Source organism: Theropithecus gelada, chromosome 1 (assembly GCF_003255815.1).
Source record: "Theropithecus gelada isolate Dixy chromosome 1, Tgel_1.0, whole genome shotgun sequence".
In the NCBI taxonomy this organism is placed as follows: domain Eukaryota; kingdom Metazoa; phylum Chordata; class Mammalia; order Primates; family Cercopithecidae; genus Theropithecus; species Theropithecus gelada.
The window spans coordinates 55429269-55451400 of NC_037668.1; the positions used below are offsets into that span (position 1 = coordinate 55429269).

The 22132-nt window shown below is 48.7% G+C and overlaps 2 protein-coding genes across 5 annotated transcripts in view; one reads left to right on the plus strand and one right to left on the minus strand.

The window, feature by feature from the left end:
• The first annotated feature begins 212 nt into the window (after positions 1 to 212).
• On the plus strand, positions 213 to 8846 carry XKR8 (XK related 8). The gene is made up of 3 exons (XM_025365705.1): positions 213 to 1120; positions 4238 to 4434; positions 7250 to 8846. Exons 1-3 carry the CDS (start codon positions 828 to 830, stop codon positions 7963 to 7965), a joined length of 1206 nt encoding a protein of 401 aa, XP_025221490.1. The 5' UTR covers positions 213 to 827; the 3' UTR covers positions 7966 to 8846.
• Positions 8847 to 11414: 2568 nt separating this feature from the next.
• Positions 11415 to 22132, minus strand: part of EYA3 (EYA transcriptional coactivator and phosphatase 3) — a 120761-nt gene continuing 110043 nt past the window's right edge. For 3 of the 4 annotated variants that reach the window (XM_025356006.1, XM_025356031.1, XM_025356024.1), the window contains 2 exons: positions 19141 to 19241; positions 11415 to 15636 (listed from right to left, as the gene is read on the minus strand). In XM_025356006.1, coding sequence (XP_025211791.1) covers positions 15556 to 15636; positions 19141 to 19241 — 182 coding nt within the window. In that variant the 3' untranslated portion in view covers positions 11415 to 15555. Of the gene's footprint in view, positions 15637 to 18056; positions 18174 to 19140; positions 19242 to 22132 lie in introns of those variants that run through there. The other variant, XM_025356015.1, reaches the window with a different exon arrangement.

Sequence of the window (22132 nt, forward strand, 5' to 3'; positions counted from 1 at the left end):
TGCCTCCCGGGTTCATGCGATTCTCCTGCCTCAGCCTCCTAGGTGGGATTACAGACGCGCGCCAGCATGCCCGACTAATTTGTATTTTTGGTAGAGACGGGGTTTCGCCATGTTTGCCAGGCTGGTCTCGAACTCCTGACCGCAGGTGATCCTCCCGCCTGAGCCTCCCAAAGTGTTGGGATCACAGGCGTGAGTCACTGCGCCCGGCCTCTATTCCTTTTCGTATGGAAATGAGGTTAACTCATTTGCAGGAACCTAACGCCCGCCCTCCCCCAACTCGGATCGCCCGCGTGAACCCAGCCGCCCCGTGCTCTCCGTGTATCCCCGGATCGAGGCGCACGCATTGTTGCAAAGTCCTGTACTTAGGGATGAGATGTGCCTTTGCGTTTCGTTGTTTTGTTTTGCAACAATGCAGGTGTGAGGGATCGCAGCCCCAGTCCAGGCTCCAGTCTCCCTGCCCTCTCGCTTTCTTGGGCCTCCGGGCGCCTCAAACTTAAAACTAGGCCATTTGAAGTCTGCGAAGCGAAGGGCAGTCAGTCTTCAGGCCTAGCGGACTTGGCTAGGCTGGATCGGGGGACCCCTGGGCTGGCGGTGGGAGCAGAGTATCGAGCGGCATTTAGGTCACGGGAGGGTTCGGGTGGGGGACCGGGGACACCGCGGGCCTCGCTCCTCCCCGGACGGGGCGGGACCGGGAAGTCCCGCCCAGCAGGTCCCCGCCCCGGGCCGCCCCGAGGGCTGCGCCCGCCTCCTTCCTGCTTCGGCAACCCCGGGCCCTGAGGGCAGGCCCCAACCGCAGAGGAGCAGGAGAGGGCAGAGGCTGGAGGGCCATGCCCTGGTCGTCCCGCGCCGCCCTCCTTCGGGACCTGGTCCTGTGCGTGCTGGGCACCGCCGCCTTCCTGCTCGACCTGGGCGCAGACCTTTGGGCCGCCGTCCAGTATGCGCTCGACGGCTGCTACCTGTGGGCGGCGCTGGTGCTGGCGCTGTTGGGCCTGGCCTCGGTGGCGCTGCAGCTCTTCAGCTGGCTCTGGCTGCGCGCTGACCCTGCCGGCCTGCATGGGTCACAGCCACCGCGCCGCTGCCTGGCGCTGCTGCATCTCCTGCAGCTGGGTTACCTGTACAGGTGAGTGCTTCGCCCCGGGAGGGGAGGAGTGTCGGAGCTCAGCACCTGCGTCAGCACCTGTACAGGTGACACGTCATATGCCGGGAAGGGGACTGGGAGAGGGAACCAAGTCCTGTGGGCGCCTGGCCTACAGGTGAGCGTGCAGCCCTTTATGGAAAGGGAATCCAGGTAGACTGCCGTCATCCTAGCCCTAGCTTTCCTGGCACAGGCGAAGAAACTGAGGCCCAGGGAAGAAAGGGAGGTGCATGGGCTTTGAAGTCAGACCTCTCAGGGATCCACTTCTGGCTTTGCCCTCTCTCACCTCACTTCTGCATTTCTCTGAGCCTCAGTTTCCTCCTCCATAGAAAGGCGGTAGTCACCCTGAGACAGGTGTGACGAGCAGGCCTATTGTGAGGAGTGAGCGAAAGAGTGAGAAAGTGCCTCGCACAGTGCCTGGCCTGTAATGGCAGGGGCTGCGGACTCAGTTCAGCACCCCATGTTTCAGCACGGGCGGGGCCTTGGGAAGGCACTGACCTCTCAGTGGGGCTGTTTGGTTGCTGTTCCCGTTGGGATGGGGATAGTGCCTGCCTCTTTGGTGAAGATGAAGTGAAATGACAACTGTCCACTGCCCTGGCTCGGAGTGAGCACTCAGCAACCTCAGCTCGCTTCGTGATGACCTGGGCCTCCCTGCGAGTTTCAGCAGCCCTGACCCCACGACAGCGCTTGTCCCTCACAGAGGCCGCCTCTCACCCTGTCTGCCTGGTTATATTCTTCCCCCTGAACCTTGGCTTCCCACCCCAGACCCAGCAAGAGGGCGGAGATGGCCTCTGACTCATCCACGCCTGTGGAGCCAACCAGGGTTGGGCACGGGCTGGGTCTTGGAAAATGTGTGTGGATTCTGCTCCTGTTTGGACCTGGTGGAGCCTGGTAGAGATGGGGAAACAAACCCAGGGGTCGAAGGCATGTGATGAAGTCAGGGCAGAGGGTGGTGTGGGTTGGGAGGGGGTGGCCAGGGCCAGGATCCGCTCTTGAATCCGTTTTTACAAACTCTTGAGATCTTGCTTTGACAAAGTTGCACGGGGTCTCCAGGAGTGGAGCTTTGAATGTGGCAGTTTTGCCTGAGGGATTGTAGAGATATCAGAAAACCCTGGGTGGTCATGAAGGGGTGCAGTTGTTAAGTCCTGGGCAGGCCTCCACGAGCTGTGCGTCTTCGCTGCCTGTATTTCTGCCGAGCTTCAGTCAGGCAGACTGGACTGGCTTTGGCTTTGGAAACGGGGTCTCTGTTCCTGCATGTGAATAGGCCGAGGCCGGGGCCTCTGCCAGGTCACTGGGGGACCACAGGCAAAGGCTCCCGCTGAGGGAGAAGCCCGGTCCGCCCTGCCTGCCTGCTCCTCAGTGTGTTCCTGGGCCCTTCCAGGGGAAGTGACAGTACATGGCTGGTGAATGAGCTTGTAATGAGTGAACGGGATTCCCTCCCAATAGGCAACTGAGAGCAGAGTTCTGGGTGGAGGGTCCTTGGTGCATCCTCCACTTACTCTTCATGCCAGTCAGTACCCCAGGCCTGTCTGTCCAACCTCTGGACTCTCTTAACTCTGCCTCAGTCTCCATCCTTAACCACTCAGGGCCAGCCTCTTAAATGGGATCCCTCCTTCCAATCTAACCCTCCTCCAGCCCCTCCCCTGTGTGGCTGGGGCAAGGCAGAGTCTGATTCCAACTGGCCTGTGCCCAGAAGTGCCCAAGAGGCAAATGTCATCTTGCCCACAGGATCCCAGGAGATCTTGGGCACGCTAAAGTTTGAGAACTACTGCCTCAGGCAACTTTAGAGCATGCCTTTCCAATTCAGGTTTGGATCCAAATCCTCATTCCAGTACTTATTAGCTGCTTATAAGTTTTTGTTTGCTTTTTTTTTTTTTTTAAAGAGGCAGGGTCTGCTCAGGCTTGGTGGCTCATGCCTGTAATCCTAGCAGTCTGGGAAGCAAGATCACTTGAGGTCAGGAGTTTGAGACCAGCCTGCCGAATATGGCAAAAGCTCATCTGTACTAAAAATACAAAAATTAGCCAGGTGTGGTGGCGCATGCCTGTAATCCCAGCATCCCAGCTATTCTGGAGGCTGAGGCAGGAGAATTGCTTGAACCTGGGAGGTGGAGGTTGCAGTGAGCTGAGTTTGTGCCACTGCAATCTAGCCTGGGCGACAGGTGACAGAAGCAGACTCTATCTCCAAAAAAAAAAAAAAAAAAAAAAGAAAGAGAAAGAGAAAGGGCCTCTGTTGCCTGGGCTGAAGTGCAGTAGCACAGTCATGGCTCACAGTGGCCTTGAACTCCTGGACTCAAACAATCCTCCTGCGTCAGCCTCCTGAGTAGCTTGGACTACAGGCTTGTACCACCATGCCCAACTAATTAAAAAAAATTCTTCGTAGAGATGGGGTGTGCTGTGTTGCCCAGGGTGGTCTCAAACTCCTGGCCTCCAGTGATCCTCTTGCCTTGGCCTTCCAAAGTGTTGGGATTACAGGCGCGAGCCACTGCCCCCAGACCTTATTAGCTTCTTGATCCTGTTTCCCCATTTGTAAAATGGGCTTTCGTGAGAAGTAAACAGGACAAGGTTTGTGATGAGCTTAGGACAGTGCTTAGCCAGCCGGAGTAGAAGGTGTATTGATCCCCAATTTTTTTTTTTTTTTTTTTGAGACGGAGTCTCGCTCTGTCGCCCAGGCTGGAGTGCAGTGGCCGGATCTCAGCTCACTGCAAGCTGTGCCTCCCGGGTTCCCGCCATTCTCCTGCCTCAGCCTCCCGAGTAGCTGGGACTACAGGCTCTTGCCACCCCGCCCGGCTAGTTTTTTGTATTTTTTTAGTAGAGATGGGATTTCACCGTGTTAGCCAGGATGGTCTCGATCTCCTGCCCTCGTGATCAGCCCACCTTGGCCTCCCAAAGTGCTGGAATTAGAGGCGTGAGCCACCGCGCCCAGCCTCGATCCCCATTTTCCAGATGAAACAAGTTCAGTGAGGTTAGGACATGGCCGACGGTCCCATAGCATGGATGCGAGGAACCAGGTTGGGGCCTGTGTCCATTCATTAGATGGGTGGGAGGCTGAGGAATTCACAGGACACTAACCTGGCCCTCGGGACATTTGTGTATGGTGCCTAGGTGCGTGCAGGAGCTGCGCCAGGGGCTGCTGGTGTGGCAGCAGGAGGAGCCCTCTGAGTTTGACTTGGCCTACGCTGACTTCCTCTCCCTGGACATCAGCATGCTGCGGCTCTTCGAGACCTTCTTGGAGACGGCACCACAGCTCACGCTGGTGCTGGCCATCATGCTGCAGAGCGGCCGGGCTGAGTACTACCAGTGTGAGTGAAGGCCAGTGGCTGGCCCCCCTCTCGTGGCTTGGGGGGGTCTCTCTCAAATGTCGGAACTGTTTTTATTCTTTTATAGAGGCTGCTTAGAAAACAGGAGAACAGGCTTTAGTCAGGCAGATCTGGCTTGAGACCTAAAGTCACTCTGTAGCTGTTTGAGTTTGGACAAATGCCTTGACCTCTCTGAGTATGTTTGTTCTCATTTGAAAAATGGACTTAAATCCTTCTGCCTCATAAGGTTGATGAAAGGATTGAGTGAGGTGATGCAAAGAAAGCCCATTTCCTGGTACACAAGTTCCTGGTACAGTCTCACTCTGTCATCGCCCATAGTGGAGTACAGTGGCCTGATCATGGTTCACTGCAGCCTCGACCTCCCAGGCTCAGGTGATCCTCCTGTCTCAGCCTCCTGAGTAGCTGGGACTACAGGTGATGTCACCATGCTGGCTAATTTTTCTTTCTTTCTTTTTTTTTTTTTTTTTTGTAGAGACGAGGTCCCACTTTGTTACCCAGGCTGGTCTTGAACTCCTGAGCTCAAGTAACCTGCTACCTCAGCCTCCTAAGGGCTGGGATTACAGGTGTTGGCCATTGTGCCTGGCCCAGAAGTCTTAATTGTAATTTTTATAATTTCGAAGATAATAAAGTGTGTAAGGTGCCTGATGCAGCGTAGGTAACTTTTTAGTTAAGAAACAATTTAATACGTTGGGAGGCCAAGGTGCACAGGTGGCTTGAGGCCAGAGTTGGAGACCATCCTGGGTAACACGGTGAGACCTCATCTCTTCAAAATTTTTAAAAAGAAACAAAAAACAATATATTGAATGCCTTCATCCAGTCAGGTTTTCATTGCGCATCTCTTCTGTTCCTGTTACTGTGCTGGGGACACAGCAGTGAACAAGATGAACCCAGCCCCTGCCCTGCCAGGGTAATAGACTAAAACAAGTAGCTAGGGTACAACGTGCTGAGTGACTGGAAAAGGGAGAGGCAGGTGGCGGAGGCTCACAGGGCCCCCTAAGCAAGGGTGAAGTTTATAGTGAGGAGCTTTGGGAGGGTTTTTGTCCATAAAAGGAAAGTGACTTGCCCATTTTCACAGACCCAGACAGTGGCCAAGCTGAATAGGGCCCCGACTCACATCCAATTCAGGGTCCAAGCCTTCCCCTTTGCCTTCCTCCACCCCTGCCATAAATGCCACAGTCTCTCAAGGAAGCAGTCCTCACTCTACCGTCACTCGCTGTGTGACCCGGAGAGCCTTCCTGTGCAAGATGGAGGTTGGATTCAATCTCCAAGGGCCCTTTCGTCTTGCTAGTCTGAGTCTATATATTGATTGAAAAAACAGTAATAGCGGTTGTCACAATCGAGGGCCAGCTATTAGCTGGGCCCTGTGGGAAGCACTTACAGTCATCATTGCTCAAGTTCACAGCAGCCCTGTAGGTCTGTGCTATATTGATCTCCATTTTTAGAGAGGTGCAGAAAGGTGAGTGACTTGCCCTGGGTCACTGGGCACTCACTGGGCACGTGTTTTTGTCTGTTGAGGGTTGGGGGTGTCTAGAACCAGGGCCAAGTGCAGACAGTCTGCACTGCGAGTGTGGCAGGGGGTAAGGGGGAAAGACAGATTTTCCCTACTTTTTATTTAGCAAACATCTCTTTCGCTGCTGTTATGTGCCAGGTACTGGGCTGCTGGGGGATCCCAAGTGAGCAGAGTCTGTTTTCTACCCTGGAGGAGCTCAGAGATAAGGAAATAGATAATTACTGTGTGATGAGACTCCAGACAGAGGTGGGTGGCATGTGACAGGGATACCTGACACAGCTGAGTGGGTGGCGTGGGGCCAGGGTGGGTGACTCCAGGGGCTCTTCAAGCTGGGGCCTGTGGGGTAATGGAGGAGTAGGCCGGGGAAGTGGGGCATGTGCTTCTGGCTACCTAACAGCCTGGGCAGAGCTTGTCAAGGTCACGGAAGGTGGCATGCTGGGCAAACTGGAAAAACATCAGCCCTGCTGAGACCTGGGCGAGGCTAATGGGCACAGATCTGTTTCCAGGCTAGGAGTGGGTTCTGGGCACCTAATAGATTCCCAGTAAACATCTGTCGAATGACTGCGGTGGACAGGAACAGGGGAGGAAGCAGTCGGGAGACGTGCTGGTGCCACTTCCATCCCTCCCTGGAGGCCCTTGTGCCTCTGCTCCAGGACTGGCAACCAGGAGGTGGGATAGGACCCTAGGACCCCTGTTGTAAACTTCTGGATCTTGGAAAATCAAGACTAGGGGTCAGTCTGATGGCCTCTGGTCTTGGAGGAGAGGGGAGGGAAGTGGGGAGACTTTCTGTCCACACAGCAGGGACCTCTCTCTTGGCCCTGAGGGCAGCTTTAGCCAGAGCCTGTGGCCACCCCATGGGATTTTCTACTCCCTTTTTGAGACTAAGAAAGAGGGAATTGAGGCTGTTGATTTTCAGACACAAGAAAGGCTTGTGTTCTTCCCAGAAAGAAAGGGTTATGGGGCCCTGGAAGATGCCCAGGGTGCAGCCACGGCCCAGGGGTGCTGAGTGCTGGGTGGGCCAGAAGTCACACCCTCTCACCTTTGACAAATACCACCTGTGCAGCAAAGCACTGTGGTGAGGGGCAGGCTCTATATTAGGAGTCAGAGCTTTGCTTTTGGTTATGGGAACTCACTGGCTCTTCTCCAGCTGCAGATTTGCTTTCAGCAAATGAGGGATTCTGATACCTACTCCAGGGTTGCTGGGAGGGGCCCCACGGTACCTGCGACCCCTGGGGAATGCCAAGCAGGCTGGCCCCAGGACACACGGTTCTGTCCTACTCTTTGCAGGGTTTGGCATCTGCACGTCCTTCCTGGGCATCTCGTGGGCACTGCTCGACTACCACCGGGCCTTGCGCACCTGCCTCCCCTCCAAGCCCCTCCTGGGCCTGGGTTCCTCCGTGATCTACTTCCTGTGGAACCTGCTGCTGCTGTGGCCCCGAGTCCTGGCTGTGGCCCTGTTCTCAGCCCTCTTCCCCAGCTATGTGGCCCTGCACTTCCTGGGCCTGTGGCTGGTACTGCTGCTCTGGGTCTGGCTTCAGGGCACAGACTTTATGCCGGACCCCAGCTCCGAGTGGCTGTACCGGGTGACGGTGGCCACCATCCTCTATTTCTCCTGGTTCAACGTGGCTGAGGGCCACACCCTAGGCCGGGCCACCATCCACTTCGCCTTCCTCCTGACTGACAGCATTCTCCTGGTGGTCACCTGGATGACTCATAGCTCCTGGCTGCCCAGCGGGATTCCCCTGCAGCTGTGGCTGCCTGTGGGCTGCGGCTGCTTCTTTCTGGGCCTGGCTCTGCGGCTTGTGTACTACCGCTGGCTGCACCCTAGCTGCTGCTGGAAGCCCGACCCTGACCAGGTAGATGGGGCCCGGAGTCTGCTTTCCCCAGAGGGGTATCAGCTGCCTCAGAACAGGCGCATGACACGGTTAGCACAGAACTTTTTCCCCAAGGCTAAGGATGAAGCTGCTTCGCCAGTAAAGGGAGAGGTGAATGGCGTCCTTTGAAGCAGGATCAGACCCAGCTGGCAGAGATGGAGAGTGACTCTGCTGGCAGAAGGCAGGTGAGGATAAGCTAATGATGCTGCTGTGGCCTCCATGCACTCAGCAATAATGGGACGCCTGTGCTGGGCCGGGCACCAGGGATGGTGCTGAGTGGGGCAGAGGCCTGCCTTAAAGGAGTTCACAGTGAACAAGATGAGAAAGGCTGGGCCCTGCAGGGTCAAGAGCCCCAATTATGTACAAGACACTTTGGGAGGAAATAAGACTACCTTTTCTTTTCCCCCTGCCATTGGTATAGCTGGTGCCCCAAAACTTCCACCTCCCTGGCCACTTCTAAAATGACTGGTATAGGTGCTGCCCCACTCCTTAGCTCCCCTATCCTGGGCTAGAAGGCCACAGGGGCTGTCCTCTAGAATTCTTCCTCCCCTCCCCCACACCATTCATTCAATTCATGAAAGAAATCTTCGTGGAGAGCAGTTTATGTGCCAGGAACATCATTCTGTCCTTGCAACCTGGAACAAGACCAGCTACCACCCCAGCTTCATCCCCTACTTGCACCAACCAGTCCTGGGTTAGATCTCAAATGCCAGAAGCCAGGGATGCCCAACTCTCGGTGGCCCCAGTTAGAACCTCTGGGATCTCAGTGAAGCTGGCCTGGCCTCTGCTCCTGCTCTCAAGGGGCTGCTTTTCAACCGAGAGCCTTGTGAGCCTGGTCTGAGCCTTGTACAACCACTGAGTATTTTTTATTCCTTAGCCAGTGTACCTCCTACCTCAGAGTCTGTGTGAGAGGAAGAGAATGTGTGTCCCTGTGGGTGTCCACAAGTGTCAGACGTGTTGTTTTTAACAGTATTACTAGGTTATGATTAAAGCCTCATGAAATCCTCCAACCTAGTCTGTGTCATCAAATGAAATCTCTTTTTTTTTTTTTTTTTTTTTGAGACAGAGTCTCGCTCTGTCGCCCAGGCTGGAGTGCAGTGGCCGGATCTCAGCTCACTGCAAGCTCTGCCTCCCGGGTTCACGCCATTCTCCTGCCTCAGCCTCCCATGTAGCTGGAACTACAGGCGCCCGCCACCTTGCCCGGCTAATTTTTTGTATTTTTAGTAGAGACGGGGTTTCACCGTGTTAGCCAGGATGGTCTCGATCTCCTGACCTCGTGATCCGCCCATCTCGGCCTCCCAAAGTGCTGGGATTACAGGCTTGAGCCACCGCACCCGGCCTCAAATGAAATCTCTTATGGAGTTCAGAGCCTGAACTGGAAGAGGTCAGGGGCATAAAATCTACCTCTCAAAATTAGTCAGCGTCCATGAACAGAGAGGTCAGGCTTAGGTGGGGCTTCTCAACCTCGTGTTTGAAGTTTCAGGAGCTGGTGAGCCAGCATGGGGTTGACAGCTCAGCTGGAGATAAGAATCCAGATCTGGGCTGACTTAGTGCATCCCTCTTCACCACCAGCTCTGCTGCTGGGCCCAGCAGGAGTGGCCACAAACACATTTAGGGCCAGGAAGTGAATATAGGAGCCTGGTGAAGAAAGGTCTTGCTGGGACCTCTGAGACGTTAAGTAATGAGATGCCTTAGGGGATGCGAATGTGGTGGGTGATGGTGCTGGGGAAGTGGAACCTTTTGCTGTTCTAGGAGGTCTGTGGTTTGGAGAAACAAGGGACAGAAACATCTCTTGAGATAGAGAAGAAAAGGTTCCAGTCACTGCTGTGATGGGATCCAGGATAGTCTCAGCTCTGTTACTATTCTGGTGGAGACACAAAAACCAGGATAAGTAAAACATTTAGTATATCAGATAGTGTTAAGTGCTGAAAGAAAAAGGGAAAGGGATAGGGAGAGAGAGTAGGTGTTTGTGTGTTGGGGGTGGGAATTACAACTTTATATAGAATGGCTGGGGAAGGCCTTCCTGCAAAACGGGTAAGCTGGTCAGCAGTGACTTGGGGATGGCCTATAAATGTCATGAGAAGGAGCAGAACCTGGAGTCACTGGTAGCTTGAACCACTGTGACGGAAGGAATGATGCAAACAGAATTCCACAGGATGAAGAAGCACTTGTAACCACTCTGTTGGCCTGGAGCTAAAGATGACCCAGAGATGAAGGGTGGGGGCAGGAAGAGGATCTGGGAAGACGATGCTAGTGACTTTTACATACAAGCAATGGTTAGAGGCAGAAAGGATCCTGCAGATCATCCTGTCTAGTGATTTTCAGACTTTTGAATATCATGTACCTATAAAATGGCCAACATGGTTGAAAATTTTAACAAAGAAAGGGCATTAAAGACTACCACCATTTGGCTGGGCATGGTGGCCCACACCTGTAATCCCAGTACTTTGGGAGGCCAAGGCGGGTGGATCACCTGAGGTTGGGAGATCGTGACCAGCCTGACCAACATGGAGAAACACCATCTCTACTAAAAATACAAAATTAGGCAGGCGTGGTGGCACATGCCTGTAATCCCAGCTACTCGGGAGGCTGAGGCAGGAGAATCGCCTGAACCCGGGAGGCAGAGGTTGCGGTCAGCCAACATCGTGGCATTGGACTCCAGTCTGCTCAACAAAAGCAAAACTCCGTCTCAAAACAACAACAACAAAAAACTACCACCATTTATTTTCATCATCTCATAAAAGGATGTACCAATCTTAGAACAAAGGACCATTCTTCTAATTGAATACATGTAAACATACACACACACCTGAAATTGCAGGAAGAGATGGAGATGTTTATCTCCTCTGTGCTTGGAAATCAATACTTCTAGTATTTGTACTTATAACTGAGTAAGGATATAGCAGCTAACGGGTTTGCTAATGTGCACCTAACAACTAATGTGCACCTAATGAGGAAAACATTTAATTACTAGAATAGGCAACTTCCTCTTTTCTGGGGAATTTTTGGAGACATACATCTTATAGTCTGACATTTATGGTACTTGGAAGCTAGAACCCAATTCTGTTTTCCTTCATTGACTAAAAGGCAGAAAGGCTTCATGACTGTTTTCTAGACCAGAGGGATGCAGCCAGACCCAAATCAGATAAATGAAATGAGAATAAGTAGTTGATGTGACATGAAATCAGGGCAAATCAAATGAGGTCTGATATCAGTTTGCTAGTTTTATCGCTTTTGTGGTTTAAGTGCAGTGCGGCAAGGTACTGATTTCTCTCCTTAATAATTAAATTTCAGCACATTTGGCAGCGAGTGAAATCTTTTCTCACTCCAGTTCTAAACTTTAAAAGCAAAATATATTTTAGAAACAATACATGCTCCCATGCAAATTACTATAAAACGTTTTCCCATGTATATTTATACCAAATGGTTTGTTTTTACTTTTTTGGTGAAATGACCCAGTTACTGAAAGGGTGACATCTTTCTAATGAACTCTTTAGAATTTTTATGAAGCCCTAATTAGGACCCCACATAGCTGGGCAACTATGCTGATCCTATTCAGAAAAGACACAGGAGCAAACTATAGAAAATAAAAACTTTATTTTTTCAAGTTTATAAGATAGTTCCCATTACATATAACATTATGGTCACGGATTCTACAGCCACAAATGCCCGCAGTCACATAAATATATCCAATCCGATCAATGCCTTTTCCTGCTAACAGAGGCATCTGAAGTCCAGAGGGAGAGTCGCATTTTGAGTAGAAGTCGTCCTTAATGGGAGGGCTCCTGTCAGTGCATTAGGAACTAGCCAAGGAGCCTTGCTTGCCAGAGCTGTCTGACTCAGGAGAGGAAGGGACAGATGGCCTGCTGACTGGGGCCGGGGCAGCACTACATTTTCTCTCTTGTGGTTTAAGATATTTTAGAATCTCGGAATTCAGACCCTATAGTGTGAATATCTGGGGAGTTCTAACTTCTGGATGAAAAAGGAAACCAATTTAGTGGTAAGAAATAGAAGCCTGCTTAAGAGGGACCCTAACTGCCTCCTTGAGGAGTAAGGAGTCAGAGGAAGACCCTAAGCTCACCACTTGTTAGCCTAGACCATTGCTCTACCCCATACTCCTCTCCCCCATGGTTCAGTGACACTGACAATCATTCAAGATAGTAAACATCTAGAAGCTCCACATGCTGCAGCTAGAGTTTGTCAATCAGATTCTATTTGGAGCTTTAAAGCTGAGTTTGTGTAAACTGCGAACAAGCTGTGGCATCAGTCTCTTGGGACAACTCACTAGCTTTATGCTAGACAGGAACACCCCAAATCAAACAAAAGCCCAGATAGGCATCTAAATCTGGAGCAGGTGTCCATTCTTCTGGACACTACCAGCTGCCCCAGGGGCATTGGACAGGGTGATGCTAAGGCACAGTCAGTTTTACATTCGAAAGTCAAGCCACCTCCTCAACCCAAGACACACCTCACTCCAGACCTACTACTAGAGAGAGCCCTCACCGTGACATTACAGACCCATCTTGTGGAACCCACAGTGCCTGGCCGGGCGCAGTGGCTCATGCCTGTAATCCCAGCACTTTGGGAGGCCGAGGCGAGCAGATCACCTGAGGTCAGGAGTTTTGAGAACAGCCTGGTCAACATGGTGAAACCCCGTCTCTACTAAAAATACAAAAATTAGCTGGGTGTGGTGGTGGGTGCCTGTAATCTCAGCTACTCAGGAGGCTGAGGTAGGAGAATCGCTTGAACCTGGGAGGCAGAGGTTGCAGTGAGCCGAGAGATCATGCCACTGCACTCCAGCCTGGGTGACAGAGCGAGACTCCATCTCAAAAAAAAAAAAAAAAAAAGAGAACCCACCATGCCCAGCTGGGGAAGGACTCATCATTTGGCTAATTTCATGAGGACTCTAATGAAGAGGGCCTTCCCCTTGATGAATGGACTCACAGTGTCCTTTGGCCCTCTACTTCCAACAGCTCTTAATCCTACCCACTTATTTTCCTTTCCAGATTTTTGTGCTGGGGTGGAGAAAAAGGCAGGGTAATTACAGACAGCACCGTGTTCCCTGGACAATTCATTTTGGCAAAAAGCCAAGAAGCTCCTGTTTTCTCTTCCATCTAAATGAGGGTGGCAACAACCAGGAATGAGCAGAGACTGCTCTGCTCAGCCTCCTTACCTCTCTCGGTCAAGTTCAAGTTACTTTTGGAAAGAGCTAAGCTAGGAAGTCAGAGCAAGAGGAAAAAAGCCATTGATAAAAGTGAGTCCAAGTTATATTCTAAAATAAAGAGCTCCCATAAGGGTGGAGAGGGAAGTATCTGTGTGTGTGCTTGTGTGCATGGTGGGGGTACCACTCCGCAGCCTCACAAACCTGAAGCGCGGCACAACAGCTGTGGCCTTTGTCCAGGACAAAAACTCAACAGCTATACTGCATTAGGGGGAGGGTTTGAGGCTTCAAACCCTCTTAGGAAGTAGAGCTTCCTAAGATCAACCATCAAACAAGGCAGAGCAGCATCTAAGGAACTATGCTGAATACAGACCAAGGGAAGGCCTACCTCACACTACATCTCCCTCCTCCCAACCCCACAGGAAACAAGGCCAAAGAGGCAGCTAAGTAAAGGAGCACTGACTTCAGCTACTCAGCAAAAACTTACTCCTTTAAATCGTGAGTCATGAGCACTTTTCAATGAGTTCTGAAGGAATGTGTATACCAGCCTCTCTCTGTTGCTATCTGGGTGGCCTGGCATTGAAAGGAGTCTTGCCTCTTTGTGCTGCAACATCTTTGGAAATGGGTATGCAGAGTCTCTGGCGACAAGCAATTATAGCTGGGGTTGGTCAACGATGCCTCCTTCTGCGGACCAATCCTGCATCTCAATCTGAGATGCTTGTATCATCTGTCTCTTTGCAGCCTGGGAAAGGCTGAACTTCCTCAGCTCTAGGGAATTTTATCCTGCCTGAGCAGATGCCCAAATTGCTCTTGGAGGGATGGGGCATCCAACAATCATGGCTGGGCTGGAAGGCTGTGACTAGTGCCTGGGCACCCACCAATCTGCCCAGAGGTCGAGAGATGCTCCTGCATTTGGCCCAGGATTAAGTTTTGGGCCATGAAGTAGGGAATGATGCAGCACTCTCATTTAAATCAGGAAAGTCTGGCTGAGCGCAGTGGCTCATGCCTAGAATCTCAACACTTTGAGAGGCCAAGGTGGGAGGATCGCTTGAGGCCAGGTGTTCGAGACCAGCCTTGGCAACAAAGTGAAACCCTGTCTGTACCTCCCCTCCCCCCACAATCAGCAAAGTCTTTCTGGCTTCCTACTTTAGAATGGGATTTGAGAAGCAGGGTTTTCCACGGGAAAATTTAAATACAGCAATCTGCTCTTCAGTTTCAGGCAGAGATCTGGATAAATATATACCTGGGACATCCTTCATATGGCTTAGGGCTTCCACAAAGGAAGTCAAATACATTGGCAGTTTTGGCCAAAATGTAGTTATAAGCATGTTTTTAGATTTGATTTGAATTCTTGGGTCTAATACCTGGGGACTGGCCAGAGCTGCCTGGAGGTGGACATGAGGTGCAGAGGGCAGGAAAGGGGTAAGAAACTAGCATTATGATGACTAAGAAGGAAGAAACTGCAGGGGCGAGCATCTGATGGGAAATGGGTACTTCTCTGCAGGAGGAACAGGTACAACCTTTCGGTCTCAAGAGCCAAAGAAGCTGAAATTCATAAGACACTTTAGTTCCTTCTCTCCAGTTTGGAAGCTAAGCCTTCTGGGATACAGTCTGAATGAGAGTCAAGCTGAAAGAGTTTTTAGGGTTGTACCATTTGACTAACAGGAAAAGGGACTGGAAAGAAGACTAAGGCTTCTAGATGGGAAATGCCAAAGTTTAAAGTTACTCAGTGTTCAGTGCCCCACAGTTCACCAGCTAGGAGATGGAAGAACAGGAAAGGAATCGTCCTAGAGAGCAGACCACTGGAGCAGCTACAGAGGTGCTACTGCCACAGAGAGGTATTTTAGATATTTCAATTACTATTTTCAAGACTTTACACACTTTCTTGCTAGAAAAAGAAAGTGGTGGAAACCTGTGTCAGAGATCAGACCCTTACCTATAAAAATAACATACACATTCGCTGGAAATAAGTGAGATTCTAAGCTAAGGAGACTCTAAGACTGCAAGAGATGTTATCATAAAAGTCTGCTGCATTTATCTGATCACCACAAGTTATGAGTAATTCTCAATCTTGTCATGGACTAAGAGTGCAACTCTGCCCCAGGAATTTCCTTTTCTTTTTCATTTTTTGAAAAAACAAAAACAAAAACAAAAAACAAAAAAACAAAAACAAAACACAGAAGAATTAAAAGCACTGTAGCTGCAGTGAGTCCATTGTTCTGTCTATCCAAACTGTCTCCTGCTTCTGTATGGAGATGAACACGGGGCTGCAGTTCACTCTTAGCAAAAATTGCAGCTGTTGGTTCTGATTGTGTTCTCGCCAGCATTCCATGGATAAAGACAGACAGAGAAAGGGAAGGAGGGAGGGAGAGACAGAGAGAGAGAGAGGGAGAGACAGAGAGAGAGGAAGAGACAGAGAGAGACAGAGAGAGAGGGAGAGAGAGAGAGAGACAGAGAGAGACAGAGAGAGAGACAGAGAAAGTTCTCAGTTGGTTCCAGTCTCCAGCTCCCTTCAGGAGTGAAAAGGAGCTCAAGGGGAAGGCTCCTCATTCCAGTTCTTAGAGAAAATCAAGCTCTAAAGCCTGGTGAAGGGATACAAGGTCTCCGTGGTTTGTGATCCTCCAGAAAGGCATGTTGTGCTGGAAAGAGAGTGGGGATAGCTGGTTAATCCAACTTCTTCTGAGAGCTTATATTAAATATTTGCCCATACGCTTTCCTTAGCACACCTCTCCCCAAGGTATATGGTAACCCTATCTATCCCTGCCTCACAGGGCTGTAATAATGATCAAATAGTCATATGTATAAGGACCTTGTACATTGCACACTTTATAAATGTGAGAAATTTTTAGTAAGTTTCAGTGGTACTTTGTGCTTTTGAGAGATTACCTGTTCTAGCTGTTATTTTGAAGACAGGGTCTTGCTGTGTCACCCAGGCTGAAGGGCAGTGGTGTGATTATAGCTTACTGTGGCCTTGAATCTGGGCTCAAGCAATCCTCTTACCCCAGCATCCTGAGTAGCTGGAACTACAGGCATTCCAGTTATCATACAGGGTCTTAAGGATCAAATAAAATGGCCCAGGTGAAAAATTAGTATTTGATATAAGATTATATTGTCTTATGGATGGTTAATTTCTTGTAAGTTTCAGAACTACAAGACCTAAATCTTATCTATGTCCAAGACGGAGAATGTACAGATCTGGGAAATAATAATCTCATTATATTATGTAGTCAGAATCATGTCCAGAATACTGTGTGCTGTTCTGGAGGCCATATTTTACTTTTTATTTTATTTTGAGACAGGGTCTCATTCTGTCACCCAGGCTGGAGTGTAGTGGTATGAACATGGCTCACTGCAGCCTTGACCCCCTGAGCTCAAGTGATCCTCCCACCTCAGCCTCCCAAGGCATGTGCCACTACACCTGGCTAATACTTTATTTCTTGCAGAGATGAAGCCTCACTATATTGTCCAGGCTGGTCTTGAACTCCTGGGCTCAAGCAATCCTCCCACCTTGGCCTCCCAAAGTGCTAGCGAAAACAGGCACGAGCCACTGTGCCTGGAGGCCATATTTTTAAATTAAGTTAAATTTATTTTTTATATATTTTTTGAGACAGAGTCTCACTCTTTTGCCCAGGCTGGGGTGCAGTGGTGCTACCTTGGCTCACTGCAACCTCCACTCCCAGGTTTAAGTGATTCTCATGTGGAGGCCATATTTTAAAGGAGGGCTTTGATAAACCCAAGTGTTGGAAACCATGTTCTATGAAGCTGAGGAGATTAACGTTCCTATCATCTAGTTGAAACTGGTTCCAAATTACTCAGAATATTGAGGTCCTAGAACACAGTTGTTTTGGCATATACCCTAGTTGTTTTTTAAGCCAGCTGCTCACACATAATATTTAAAAGGCTATTAACATACAGAAGAGGAAACCGATTTGTTATGTTCAAGAATGCCAGACTAGAGGCCAGGTGCAGTGGCTCATGCCTGCAATCCCAGCACTTTGGGAGGCTAAGGTGGGTGGATCACTTGAGGTCAGGAGTTTGAGACCAGCCTGGCCAACATGGCAAAACGCTGTCTCTACTGAAAATATAAAAATTAGCTGGGAGTGGTGGTGTGCACCTATAGTCCCAGCTACTTGGGAGGCTGAGGCACGAGAATTGCTTGAACCCAGAGGCAGAGGCTGAAGTGAGCCAAGATCATACCACTGCACTCCAGCCTGGGCAATGGAGCGAGACTCTATCTCAAAAACAAAACAAAACAAAAAAAAGAATGCCAGCCTAGTATATGAAGGTAGAGAAATTTTTGCTCAGTAGAAGGGGGAACACCCTAACAGTTTGGTTGACCCCTCAGTGGAATAGGCTACTGGGAACCAATGCCCTCATCCTTGGGCATATTCAAGCAAGGACTAGAGAGACTTCCGTCAGAAAGGCTGCAGAAAAGATCCTTCACAGAGTATAGCTTGAACTGGATAAAGTGGTAATGCATTTTCCAGTCGGTATATACTTTTTTTGTTTGTTTTTTTGAGACAAGAGTCTTGCTCTGCTGCCGAGGCTGGAGTGCAGTGGCGCAATCTCGGCTCACTGCAACCTCCGCCTTCAGGGTTCAAGCAATTCTCATGCCTCAGCCTCCCGAGTAGCTGGGATTACAGGAATGCACCACCATGCCTGGCTAACTTTTATATTTTTAGTAGAGACAGGATTTCATCATGTTGGCCAGGCTAGTTTCTAACTCCTGACCTCAGGTGATTTGCCTGCCTCGGCCTCCCCAAGTGTTAGGATTATCGGCGTGAGCCACTGTGCCCAGCCACAATGGTGTATTCTATTGTAGATGATTCTAGACATTGTCAGAGTTACCAACTCTGCTGATGACTTGAGTTGTTCTTTCTCTCCCCCATACCCTTCTTCAGACCAGGAAACACTGATGCGTACACCCACTAGTGTCTTTCCCAAAGAGGGCAACAAGAAGCACATTAGAATTAAAGCTTCATAACATATGCGAAAAAATAAGGATCCCTGAATTGCTACATAAAGTAGCAAACGGAAACGAGATAATAATGCCGACTGATTACCAATCTCATACTTTATTATAGTTGCTAAGATTTCTACTTAACTGGATGAAGAGTATCAGGGCAGTTGGTTCTAGCTGGCAACCCAATGCCTCCAGGTCTAAGAAATAGAGTTGCTGGAAGAAAATAAATTGGGGTAGGGAGGGAAAGAACTTCTACAGATCCATTTAGCAGATGAGGATAATTGTTCAAAGTCACATAGCTGATACACAGATGGGATTTTAGGTTCTATAGCCAAGACTCTTCCATCTACTGTTTCGTATATCAAGAAGGGGTGACCTGGGTTGGGCGTGGTGGCTCAAGGCTGTAATCCCAGCACTCTGGGAGGCCGAGGCAGGTGGATCACAAAGTCAGGAGTTCGAGACTAGCCTGGCCAATATGGGAAACCCCGTCTCTACTAAAAATACAAAAATTAGTTGGGCACGGTGGCAGGTGCCTATAGTCCCAGCTACTTGGGAGGCTGAGGAAGGAGAATTGCTTGAATCCAGGAGGCAGAGGTTGCAGTGAGCCGAGGTCATGCCACTGCACTCCAGCCTGGGCGACAGAGTGAGACTCCGTCTCAAAAAAAGAAAATAAATAAATAAATAAATAAGGGGTGACCTGAAGTTGGGACCTGTATAGTGATGGGGTTAACATCAGAGCAATCTTTCCAGGGCTCAAAGGCAGGAAAGACGTTCTCTACAGAAAGAGCTATTGGTTGTACTGTCTGAGAACTTGAATAATGGAAAAGAAAGAAAGATTAGCCTTTTTGCAGTCAAGTCTGATGCTTGAGAAGGCACTGTCTTTGAAGATGGAAGATGGGGCACATCTCAGGTTGAATGATGGGATCCCTGTAGAACGGCTTAAAGATTTTAAGATTCTTGAGTGACAGGGAGGAAAAGGAAGGGATGGATCTAAAACTTAAAAGGAAAAACTCCATCTGGAGAAAAAAAAGACCCTCTTTTTCTTTAAAGAAAAATGGGAAAGGAAGAAAGAGAAAATACTATAAATGCATAATAGATTGCTAAGATTTTGTAGTTTTTCTCATTTTTTCTAATTACTTGATGTACAACCACATAGACTATTTTTCTTTACCATGGTTACCTGTTTGGCTGCAATTTCTTCATCTCGTCCATCTCCAATCACTACATATGTGACTTTCTTTCCAAACCTTGACACAATCCTCTCAAAGCAGCTCTCCTTACCTGATGAGAAAAAGAAATTTCCTGTTAGAATACTCTTTTCAAAACCAAAGAAGAGGGCTGCTGCTAGGTTCACCTGCCTGTGCTTAGGTGGACTAAATGACAGCCCACGTAGTTTGCTTTCTGGGGAGTAGGGATGGGAGCTAGAGATCCAGTAGACCCTCTACCCAAAGAATGTGAAGTTGTGCCATTAAAACAACTTGGCCAGGCACGGTGGCTCAATGCCTGTAATCCCAGCACTTTGGGAAACCGAGGCAGGTGGATCACCTGAGGTCGGGAATTTGAGACCAGCCTGACCAACATGGAGAAACCATGTCTCTACTAAAAAACAAAATTAGCTGGGCGTGGTGGTACATGCCTGTAATCCCAGCTACTCAGGAGGCTGAGGCAGGAGAATCGCTTGAACCTGGGAGGCGGAGGTTGCAGTGGGCCAAGATCGCACCATTGCACTCCAGCCTGGGCAACAACAGTGAAACTCTGTCTCAACAAAACAAAACAAAACAAAACAAAACTTATTTTAACCTTCACATTGAGGGTGAAGTCCGTAAGATCTTAGTGGGAGGGAATTTCTATAAATGGGAGGGATTCATAGGTTTAGTAACTTGCCCCTAGATCACAAACAAGCAAGTAGCTAGAAGTTGGGGCCCCTGACTCCAAATCTAGGCTCTGATCATTGTACCATAATGAATGAATGATTTGAGGTGAAATGTTTTAGGGTAGAAAAGAGAAATGAAAACACAAGGCTCTGATTTCTTGTCAGAAACAGTAACAAACAAAAAGCCATTTCCTTCCAATTCTTCATTTCCCAGAAACAGTCCTGTGTAGGGGCCTTATGTCTTTCAGTGAGAGAAGAGCCCCAGAATAGAATTGAGAACAGTGACCAATAAATACGGCAGCAACATTTGTCATATCTGGAACCTCCTTACTTACTACACCTTGTAGTTGTAACCAAGATATTGCATCACTGAAACTGACCTTGGGAAATGGGTGATTTAAATCCATTTCTCAGAACTGCAGACGGTTTTGAGAAACATGGCAGTGTTGTATCAAAACTCAAATCCCATCTGCAATCAACAACTAAAACATGCACAGATCATACTGCTGTGGGAAAGATACTTTATTTGTATAAATAAAAGGAAGTTATATCCCTTGCTCTTTTTATCTCCCTGCTTCTGCCACCTTCTTCAGTTAAGCAAGGTCCTAACTTTGGCATTCTTCTTCATCCTGCTCTATCAACCTTCTTGTTCCTTTCCCTTGCCCAATACAGTGACTTAGCACCAGGGTTCCTGTGTAAATAAGATAAAAGCTGCCTCTTCCTCAAGACACTTGACTGCCATCTGCTGGAAAATCATTATAATATATAAATACACAAATCTAAGATAACATAATTGGCCAGAACTTATATTTTCATACTCAGAAGTCCTACTTGGCACAGGAGAAGTCATGCAGATATATAACTGCAAATTTCTGACATCCTTACCCCAGTGGCACTTCAAAACAGATGGACTAGTCAACTGGACAAGATACTAGTCTACTCTGGGCTCAGCTGGCCACTTATAATACAAGGCTTGGCTTAGGCGCACTCGGGTCTCTCTTAGTGCTAACATTTTACATAGCATTCTCTTGCCTTACATTCATATGAGGGATTCAATCAATGTTTGCTGAGTAAATTCATATTAATCTCACAAATGATTCAGTAGAGGACTGTAGTACAGGTCTTATGCCTCAATTCAGTTCAAACTAATAATAAATTCTTATTATGTTCAAGGTGTTGAAGAATTCTTTAATTCCATTTCACCCATTACAGCTTTACAAACTAAGCCAACCTCCACCAGATGCACAGTCTACTAGGATCTGTCTGCAGCAAAAAAAACTCTTTTAAGTGAGTCAGATTTGACTTTCTTGTAAGACTCAACAAAGGCAGTAACTCATATTTTGAGGGTAAGAACACAGACATTTTCATTGTCCTGGCATGCAATGATCCAGGATGAAACATACTCTGTAATGTCTCCTTTAAAAGGATTAAGAGGCCAAGAGAGTTATTAACAGCTCAAAGTAAAGCAGCAGCTCCATGAAAACAGGACTCACTCCAATACAGTTGGTAAAATACTTCCATTTATACTCTCAGAACAATTCTGAATACGAGCTTTCCTGTTCAGGAGGATGAGGCCAATGACTAATCAGTTAACCAAATGTCAAGCAATCGAAGCTGGTGAACTGTAAGATCAGCCAAGTCTTTGGAGAATATTAGTCCCTGGGTTGTCTCTATTAAAATATTTCTGGCCATGGGCAGTGGCTCATGTCTACAATCCCAGCACTTTGGGAGGCCTAAGGCAGAAGGATCACTTGAGCACAGGAGTTTGAGATTAGCTTGGGCAACACAGTGGGATCTTTTCCCTATAAAAAATTAAAAAATTAGCTGGGTATGGTGGTGAAGCACGCTGGAAGTTCTGGCTACTCAGGAGGCTGATGTGGGTAGATCGCTTGAGCATGGGAAGGTTAAGGTTGCAATGGGCTATGATCGTGCCACTGCACTCCAGCCTAGGTACCAGAGTGAGACCCTGTCTCAAGAAAACCCCCCAAAACAAAAAAAAACTTCTGACATTTTCAGAAATTATTTTGAGAGTTCTCTTTAATGTCCCCAAATCACAGAATGGCCATTAAGAGAACCATATTTTGCTGTCATTTCAGAGGAAGTGAAAAAGTATTTCTTCTCCTTGCTCCCATTTCACAGTTCTGTGAAGAAAAGCCTCAAGCCTTGGTAACTGTGGTTACCATGGCACCAGATCCCACTGCAACCTTGCAAATTAGCTCTGGATGAACTGAGACTGAGGAAAATCACCAAATAAGCACACTGACTGACAGAGGGAATGAGATCATTTACATAAGCCTGA

Coding starts and splice junctions, on each gene's coding strand:
- XKR8 (XM_025365705.1), top strand. CDS start 828: ATGCCCTGGTCGTCCCGCGCCGCCCTCCTTCGGGACCTGGTCCTGTGC. Junction 1,121..4,237: donor CAGCTGGGTTACCTGTACAG/GTGAGTGCTTCG, acceptor TATGGTGCCTAG/GTGCGTGCAGGAGCTGCGCC. Junction 4,435..7,249: donor CCGGGCTGAGTACTACCAGT/GTGAGTGAAGGC, acceptor TACTCTTTGCAG/GGTTTGGCATCTGCACGTCC.